At 44.4% G+C, this 9,257-nt stretch overlaps 1 protein-coding gene across 1 annotated transcript in view; it reads left to right on the plus strand.

Annotated features, from left to right (window-relative positions):
• Positions 1 to 4,627, plus strand: part of UNC79 (unc-79 subunit of NALCN channel complex) — a 228,455-nt gene extending 223,828 nt beyond the window's left edge. Inside the window, 1 exon segment of the mRNA XM_078787070.1 lies at positions 4,082 to 4,627. Within this exon segment, the coding sequence (XP_078643196.1) occupies positions 4,082 to 4,270 (189 nt within the window). The 3' untranslated portion in view covers positions 4,271 to 4,627.
• The last annotated feature ends 4,630 nt before the right edge of the window (positions 4,628 to 9,257 follow it).

The following is a 9,257-nucleotide window of genomic DNA, read 5'->3' on the forward strand; positions in this document are numbered from 1 at the left end:
AGTGTAAGACCTGAACATGGACAGTGTGCTCATTTTTGTCTGTAATAAGGAATTCATGGTTAGGCTAAGATTGTCCTGTATTCACATGCTGTAGGGAGGCGGTGTTGTGTGTGGTAGTCATTACCTAGAATAAGAGTGTCACATGTTCTGTCGTCCCAGACTAAACCAGTAAGGGTCAGGTAAAGTAAGGTGAAGGGACTCTGAGAGCATCAATAAGACGAGGTTGCAGGCTATTTGTCAGACCCGTGGCAAGGCGAAGCACCGCAAGTGGCCAGAGTCAAGGCCATAAGGCATCAGCTAATTGGGTCGGTGCCATTGAGTCGCCCTCTCAGGGGCCAAGCCATGTCGCGTGAGGAACAAGATGAGCTTGAAGGAGTAAATGAGAGAGGAGGGTGACTTCTTGAGCACCAAGGGAGTGCCCTCTCATTTGCTTTTCATCTTAGAAAACCCTGGTGCAGAGCTCTTCACCTGTTGGGGACATTTTGCTGGGCAACAATCTCTGCTGGTATTGCCATGTGATGCTCTGCTTTGAACTGCCCAACTCTGCAGCATTCTGCTGGAATCTCCAAACTGTTACCTCAAGGCCATTGACTCTAAAATCCTTTCCTGGTTTGTCTGAATGTGCAAATGAATGAGTATCCCAGACCATAAATGGGGTAGTTTTCTTGTATTATAAGGGTTTGGTTTAATTTTACTGGAAAAGGTACCCGGCTTTTCTGGGAAAAACAGGGTTGCTTCGTTTATGGGAATATTAAGAGAGGCGAGAGAGAGAGAGAGGAGGAGGGGAAGGGGGATAGAGGGGAGGGTGAGGATATGGGGAGGGAAGTGGAAAGTGGGGGGGGGGGGGGGGGGGAGGGGGGGAGGCTGGATGGGAGGAGTGGTTTTATATATAGATAATTATCGTCCTTCATAGTCTGTCTTTGTGCTGCTGGATTCCTCCATTTTCATGTTTGGTGCCTGTGTCCTTTATTTCAATAAATCCCTATTTCTCTAGTTGTGTACATCTCCGCAATAATCTCCCATGCGCCATTCATTTAAGTCATTGGCTACGGCCTGGAGGAACGAGATCGGGTTAAATTCCTGTCGGTTAGCATAGCTCACACTATTAATGGTATTGCTCACATCCTCTCGGGCAAGTGATTGCCTCCAAATTGGCTTTGTGCCGGCCATCCACGGAGCAACCGCTACGGTGTCTTACAGCTCTGTCGACTGGACCAGAAGGCATCATCTCACATGTCCCGAAAACCTGTTATGCTGTTCTTGTAATCCTCACTCTGCCCTTTTCACTCTATAATTTGTGCTAGGTCATCTTACATCTGTTTGGAAATCAGCAATCACTGCACTACATAAAAAGGTGCAAAAACTGATCCTCTTAACTCCAGACTTACCTGACTTCCAATCATCAGCAAGGTCATGGAATCCATCATGGCAGTTGATATGAAATCCTTCCTTTTCTCCAATAACCTCATCTCAGATCACCACTTTGGTTTCAGACCTGGTCACTCTACAATGGACATGCTGCTTCAACTCACCCAACAATGGTTGAAAGCTGTCAATGTCAGACAGGACATGAGGGCCATTTCTCTGGACTATCTTGTGCTTTTGATACAGGCTGGCATCCTGCTTTGCTCCAAACTCTCTGCATATGGCATCCTAGGCCAACTCCACACATTGCTTACTGACTTCCTCTACTCTCGTAACCAACATGTGGTTCTCAACAGAATCCTTTCATATTCTTTCCCAGTTGAGGCAGTGTTCCTGGACCAGTCCTATTCCTGATTTTAATCAATGATCTCTCTGACTTTCTGGAAAATCCTCTTTATCTATTTGCCAATGACTCCACCCTCTGCCGTGACATATCCAATCCTTCAGACAGGAACACTGCAGCCTCTTCCCTTTCTTCAGATCTTGACAAAAAAAAAATCACAAGATGGTCAAACACTTGGAATATGTTTCAATCCTGACAAATCTCACACTCTCACTATCTCTCTCCAAAAGGACCATCTGGCAAACCCGACCATCTACTTTGAACTTCCTCAAGAGGATTGTTAAGAGTCATTCAAACTCCTGGGTCTCACTATCAGCCATGCTCTTTCTTGGGCAAACCACATTTCAATGTTGGCCTCCAAAGCCAGCCAGGCATCCTCCATCATGCAAAGTCCTTCCTTAGCACAACTGAACTCCTTATCCACCTACAAGGCCTTCATCTACAGCTTGATGGAGTACTGCTCTCCCCTCTGGGATGGTTCCCCTGCCCCACATCTTACTCAGTTTAATGCTGAGGAACCATGGCCATTAAGATTATTATAATCTCCACGATGTAGCTGAGTCTATGCCTCTATCACCTCGCCATCGCAGACAGGTCGGTGGTCTCTGTCTTCTACCACTCCCTTTCTGGTCTTGCACCCTCTGTTATTTTCGTGCTTTGTCCCACAACCCCACCCCCCTTTCCTTTGTTTCCTTTTGCGTCCATCTTGTCCACCCCATGGATGCATGATTTGCATCCTGTTTTTAGCTCACCTGGAACGAAGTTCAGGGGAGCTTATGTGATGGCACGTTGTCTGTCCATCAGTCCGTAAACACTTGAAATTTCTTCTCCGAAACCGCTGATGGGATTGCGACCAAATTTGGCACAAATGATATTTGTTGTGTTGTGACTAAAGTTTGTTCACGAAAAAAAAAAAAAATTCGGGTCGAAGGGGGTTTATGGGGGTCAAAATGGATCCAGGTTTCACCCCCCCAAAATAGGAATTTGCTTTTTCCTCTGAAACTAAACACACTATTTCGATGAAACTTGACCACAACCTTCATCACCCATGATGTACCAAAGTTTGTTCACGGCACTAAGAAAATCAAAGTCTAAGGGGGTCTACGCGGGGTCAAAGTGGGTCCAGGTTTGACCTCCCAAAATAGGTATTTGCTTTGTTTTCTGAAACTACACACACTATTTTGATGAAACTTGACCACAACCTTCACCACATATGCTGTACCAAAGTTTGTTCACGGCATAAAAAAAAAATCTGCCCCTTTGGGGGTATATGAGGGGGTTTCCCCCCAAAATAGGTATTTGCTTTATTCTCAGAAACTACATACACAATTTCGATGAAAGTTGACCACAACCTTCACCACCCTTGATGTACCAAAGTACGTTCACGGCATTAAAAAAAAAATCTGCCCCTTTAGGGGTTTACAGGGGAGGAGGGATTTGCCCCCCAAAATAGGTATTTGCTTTCTTCTCAGAAACTACATGCAATTTTGATGAAACTTCACCACAACCTGAATCACCCATGATGTACCAATGTTTGTTCAAGGCATTAGAAAAATTGGGGTCTGAGTTTTTTGTTTGTTTGCTTAAAGTCTTATGATTATGTTCGTATGATTCGACATGCTGCCCTGTCTTCTAGCAACCATTGATATTGGTTTAAAATACCTTTAGTCAGTTCAGTATACTGTTTATTCTACCAGGTGAGTGCCGGGGCTAATGCCCCTATATTTATTGTCTGTTACATCCTGATCCGTTCAGTGTACTAGCTCTTCCACAAGCCTCGACTGTGTATACAAATAAAAAAAACTCATAGCAAGACTCAAATTTAACAGTTGAAGTATAGAACCATAACCTGAAAATTAGTCAGCAACAGTTCCCACTGCAATCACGTATTTACATCCATTCAGATCAAACTTTTGGTCAAACAACTTGGACCCTACTCACGTGACTGCAGTGATGGTTTCTTACTTTCTCTGATAGCTTCCTGGCACATTTTTATATCTTGGCACATAAACACCAAATTCTATCGAACTTTTTGGTTACGGTATCGATCTTCAAACTGTGTTGCAACTGCCGTAATTGAACGGTGGGTGGGAGTGCACCATCATGACGTTTTCACTTGCAATAACTTTCAAATCGATGTGCTTGCTGAATTGACAACAGTATTTCTCCAACCACGCCCACTTTGTACCAGCCAAGTGGGCAAGACGTCTTGACTTAACAGCAGAATGCCAAAATATTTGCTTTCCTTCAATTAGGAAGAAAGTTTACTCTTTTCATGTTAATTGGTTGTTGTTGTTGTCACGACTCCCACAGCACCTGTCAGGTGGGCTGCAAGCCCGGTTGCAGGCCATACAGAACAGGGTCCGAGCAGCTGAGACTGTGGATGATGGCTGTGGTGGAAACCCCCCAGCCTTACAGCAGTGGTTGCACTGCATCCAGTTCAAGATGGCCCAGGTTGAAATGCAGGCTTCAGAAGCTTCTTCACAATTCTATACACTTTGACTAATTTAGAGAGGTACTAATGTTCTTTAATATTGTTTGGACAACTTTATTTTCTGCTGCAATACATGTCTACCCTAATTATGAGACTATCCTTTCCAGTCCTATTTTTTTTTACCATAGACCCATCGCTCTGTTTCCTTTGTAGACTTTTTCACATGAAGGAAAGGAATAAAGTTTCATGCCTCAAGCGCAAAGTTTTCACGTGTAATAACTGTCCAGTTAAGGTACTTGCTTGATGACATTGCTCTAATTCAGCAAGACACAAAAGCAACCACCAAATAGTTGTGAAAGTTTGAAATAGCTTACAATGAAGATTGTTTACAACATTGTACCTGCAGATGAAGAAGAAGGGGGGGGGGGGGGGAGGGGAAGTAAAAAAAAATAATAATAATAATAAAAATTTAAAAACAGCTGAGGCTCGTGGAAGAGCTAGAACACAGATTTGACTAGGGTTGTACAAAAAGGAAAGGGGGAGACACCAATAACTAGCAGGACAACATACTGGGGGACTTGGACGAATAAGGGACATGGGGAACAACGAGAGCAAGGGATGGAAACCTGGGGCAAACAAGATGGATATGCCTGAAAACTAAAAAAAAAACAGAAGTGGAAGGTAAAACGAGAAACACAGAAAGGCAGTGACTTTGGGAGGGTTAATGGGGGTAAAAATATAATGGTTGTGGATTATCTGAGGTGGTGGTGAACAGCTGTCTTGAAGCCCTGGATGGATAGGTGGGATGACCAGACTGAGGAAGTTGGTTCCACATGTGGGGGGGTAGAGGGAGGGAAATAGGAAGGAATGAGTAACTCAGCATTTAGTCTGGATTTTTGGAGTTTCACCTGAGAGGGGTTACCGGCAGACCACACGCACACCACATAAATCTGAGGATAGTACGGTGGGATGGGGGACACCACACATTGGCTACAAGAACATTGGACATTTGGCTCCTCCATTTGAGAACCACACATTGGCTACAAGAGTAGAGGAAGTCAGTAAGCCATGTGTGGAGGTGGCCTGGATACCATAGGGAGCCAGTTTGGATAGCAAGATGGGATGCCGGACTGTATCAAATGCTTGATGTACATCTAGAGAGTCTGCCCCAACCTTGTGCCTGGGATTGAGGGCATCCAGCCATTCTCGGAAGAGCAGAAGCAACAGGTCCAGGGTAAAGTGACCGTGTCCGAATCCAAATTGTTGATCTGAGATGAGGCTGTTAGACAAAAGGAATGATTTGACGTCAACAGCGATGTTGGATTCAATGTTCTTGCTGATGATTGGAAGCGAATGTTTTTGCACCACGTTTGTGTAATGCAGTGATGTTTCCTAACTTCCAAGCAGATGGAAGATGACCAAGGGCAAATGATAGGGTGAAAAGAGCAGAAATCAGACGAGCAGCAGAGCAGGTTTTTAAGACATACGCTGATGACATCCCACCCAGTTTCAGAAGCAGAGGCCAGTTCAGAGTGCATTGTAACTGATCAAGTTTTATTAAACATGTCACTTTGAAATATTGACTTATGTTTCATTCTTAAAATTTCAATTACATTGAATAATTATTTTGATCATCCAATTTTAAAATTCTTGCACAATCTAAACAATAACTCCTATTCTTGCACAAACTAAAATTCCCAAGAACAATCTCAATAAGCATCTCAAAAAAAAGTACTGTTGCCCAGAAATGCTTGGTAGGTAGTAACTACTTGGGTCAGGAAACTCCCATTCACATCTATGATGGATAAACCACCAAAATATTTCATTTTTGACAAACATTCCTTAAAAATGAGCCGAGTTTGTTTTGAAATTCCCCTAATTTTGGGGGTGATTAAAAGGCAGAGTTAATTTGCTTTTTACATTAATTTATAAAGATGGGTCAATACAACAACAACAACATGCATTTTAAAGGCCATTTTCCCTGCTAGAGCGGGGGTTAGCCTTGTGGTCCCCATGACAATCTTCTCCATTTTGCCCTATTTTCTGCATCTCTCCTTGTTAACCCCCTTGCCCGCATTTCTTCTTCCACCATCTTTAGCCAAGTCTTTCTCGGTCTTCCCCGTCTTCTACTTCCTTCTACATTCATTTCCATCACTCTTCTCAACCAGTCACTTTCATCCTTCCTCAACACATGACCAAACCATCTCAACCTGTTCCTCTTCACAGCATCAATCACAGGCTCTATTCCCATCATCTTTCGCAATTCATCATTTGTCTTCCTCTCTCTCAACGATACTCTGCACATCCGTCGAACCATTCGCATTTCCTCCCTTTCCAACCTTCGTTGCTGCTCTACGTTCATTACCCATGTCTCGCTCCCATAAATCATAACACTTCTCACACATGCAGCATACACCTTTCCCTTCAGCTTCAACGACACTCCCCTCATCAGCACGCCACTCAATTCCCGAAACTTCTTCCATGCACATCTCACTCGAGCAACCGTTGCTGAGTCTGATCCACCTTCTCCATTCAGCATGTCTCCGAGGTAGCAAAATGTTTTCACACCTTCCAGCTTCACGCCATCTCCAAGATCCAACTCAACATTTCCTCCATCTGCAGCTCCCTCTGTGCACACCTTACATTTGAATGTAGCTGCCACACTGGTTAATGACCCTCTCAGACCACTACATTTTTGATGAACCCACTCAGCGCACATTGTACACTGAATGGAGTTCACTCCGACACCCTTCCTACACACAGCACAGGGCCACTTCCCAGTTCTTTCCACCTCACCACATGCTTTACCACTTGCCATCACCTTCGTCTTTCCGATATTCACCTTCAGACCTTTTGTCTCCATACATTCCTTCCACGTGTTCATCTTTTCCTTCAGTCCATCCATACTTTCCGCAATCAACACCAGATCATCTGCATACAACAACTCCCACGGTAAACCCTCCTTTACGTTCTGAGCCAGCACCTCCATCACAGCTACAAATAGTAGTGGACTTAGTACCGACCCCTGATGCACTCCCACCTTCACCTCAAACTCACCACTGTTCCCATCCTTCGTCCTTACAGCTGTGCGCGCTCTTTTGTACATTGCCATCACTACTCTGATCAACCATTCCTCCACTCCTAACTTCCTCAATGCCCATGTCAATACTTTGCGTGGAACCCGATCGAATGCTTTCTCCAGATCAACAAACCCAAGAAACAACTTCTTCCTCTTCTCCATGTACTTCTCCTGCAACTGCCTCACAATGAAAAGCACGTCTGTCGTTCCTCTTCCTGGCATTAATCCAAACTGCATGTCGTCGATCTTCACTTTCTTCCTTATCCTCCTCTCCAACACCCTTTCCAATACCTTCATTCCATGCTCCAATAACTTTATCGCTCGGTACGAGCCACACTCCAGAGGGTCACCTTTCCCCTTGTATAGAGGGACGAGGGTACTCAGTTCCCATTCCACTGGAATGCGGCCTTCTTTCACCACCAGATTACAGATCTCTGTCATTCTCTTCACACCCCAACTTCCTGCTGCCTTCAACATATCTCCCACAACTCCCGTCGGCCCTCCCGCTTTTCTACCCTTCATTGCTTTTATCGCTTCCTCAACTTCCTTCTCAGTTATCTTCTCTGCCGGTCCTAAAACTGGGTTACTCTCTATGTTGCCATCCCATTCATTCTCTGTATTCAACAGCATTTCCATATATCTTTTCCATCTTCCTTTAATTCCATCTGGGTCGACAACGATTTGTCCCACTTCATCCTTCAAGCAACTCACCCCCATCACATCACACCTCTCTTTCGCTATCTGCTTTGCAATCCTGAATACTGCTTTCTGACCCTCTTCCGAATCCAAGCGTTCTCCGAACATTTTCCTACATGCCTCCTGCGCCTTTGCTACCTCTTTCTTTGCAGCCTTCCTGGCTGCCTTATAACTTTCATGCTCTGCTGTTTCTGCTCCCGTACCCTTCGCCTTCTGCCACTCCTTGAACTTCTTCCTCTTCTCGTCAATCCTCTTTCCAACTTCATCATCCCACCACCATGTTTCCGAATGCCTCGGTGGTCCTTTTGTCCATCCACATACCTCACCAATGGCTCCCAACAGACTAGCTTTCATTGACATCCAACCACTTTCAAGCTCAACCACATCATCCTCGACCCTACTCAGCCTCTCTTTTAATGCCTCCCTTACTGTCACCTCTTTCAACCTCCACACCTTCATTCTCGGTTGGTACTTCACCCGCCGTCAATGTCGATGCAAAATTGCTCAAAAGGCTTTTTAAAATGACACTCTTTCATCATGGGGAACCTGCAATCTGGTTCTTCTCCTCTTGACAATAAACTGGCTGGGAAGAGTTTATGAACTCTATGTATGGATAGAAATAGGATTTTCATGAATCTTCTTAAATAATCAACATTTTAGCTTTGAAAACCGAAAAAAAGCATTTTGCCTTTGTATGCATATACATTAATTTAGCCTGGTGCTGGCTTAGCGGTTAGGGTGGAGGGCTTGGGATCCTAGGATCCTGGGTTCGAATCCAGCTCGATCGCTGAATTAACACCAGGGGGGTTGACTCAGCCTGTCATCCTTCCGAGGTCGGCAAATTGAGTACCAGTTCACTGGTAATTACCTGTGTGTGGCAAGAGGCGACCAACAGGGTTGGCGGCAGGAAGGGCATCCGGCCATAAAACATTGCTTCAAAAAGGGGACCAAGGTGCCCAAAAAAGGCCAACCCCTGCTCTGCGGGGAAAAATGGCCTCTAAAGGTGGTTCTATACATCTACATTAATCACTCTATACTGCAAATGTCTTTGGCACAAAATAATTCACGATTGTCCAAAAAATGGACACAACTACAGAGTGACTATGGAAGTATCTCCTAGGTTATCCTAAAGGTTTTCATACCATGTCGATCAATGTATTGCATCATTTTACACAATACAAGAAAATTAAATGCTGCGCTTGTGGGTGGGGAGAGAGAGAAAAAAAGGAAATTCAAACATCTTACCTGCACCACACAAAAATAAAAATTCAAAAATGTAT

This window comes from Myxine glutinosa, chromosome 11 (genome assembly GCF_964187855.1).
Source record: "Myxine glutinosa chromosome 11, kmMyxGlut1.1, whole genome shotgun sequence".
NCBI lineage: Eukaryota > Metazoa > Chordata > Myxini > Myxiniformes > Myxinidae > Myxine > Myxine glutinosa.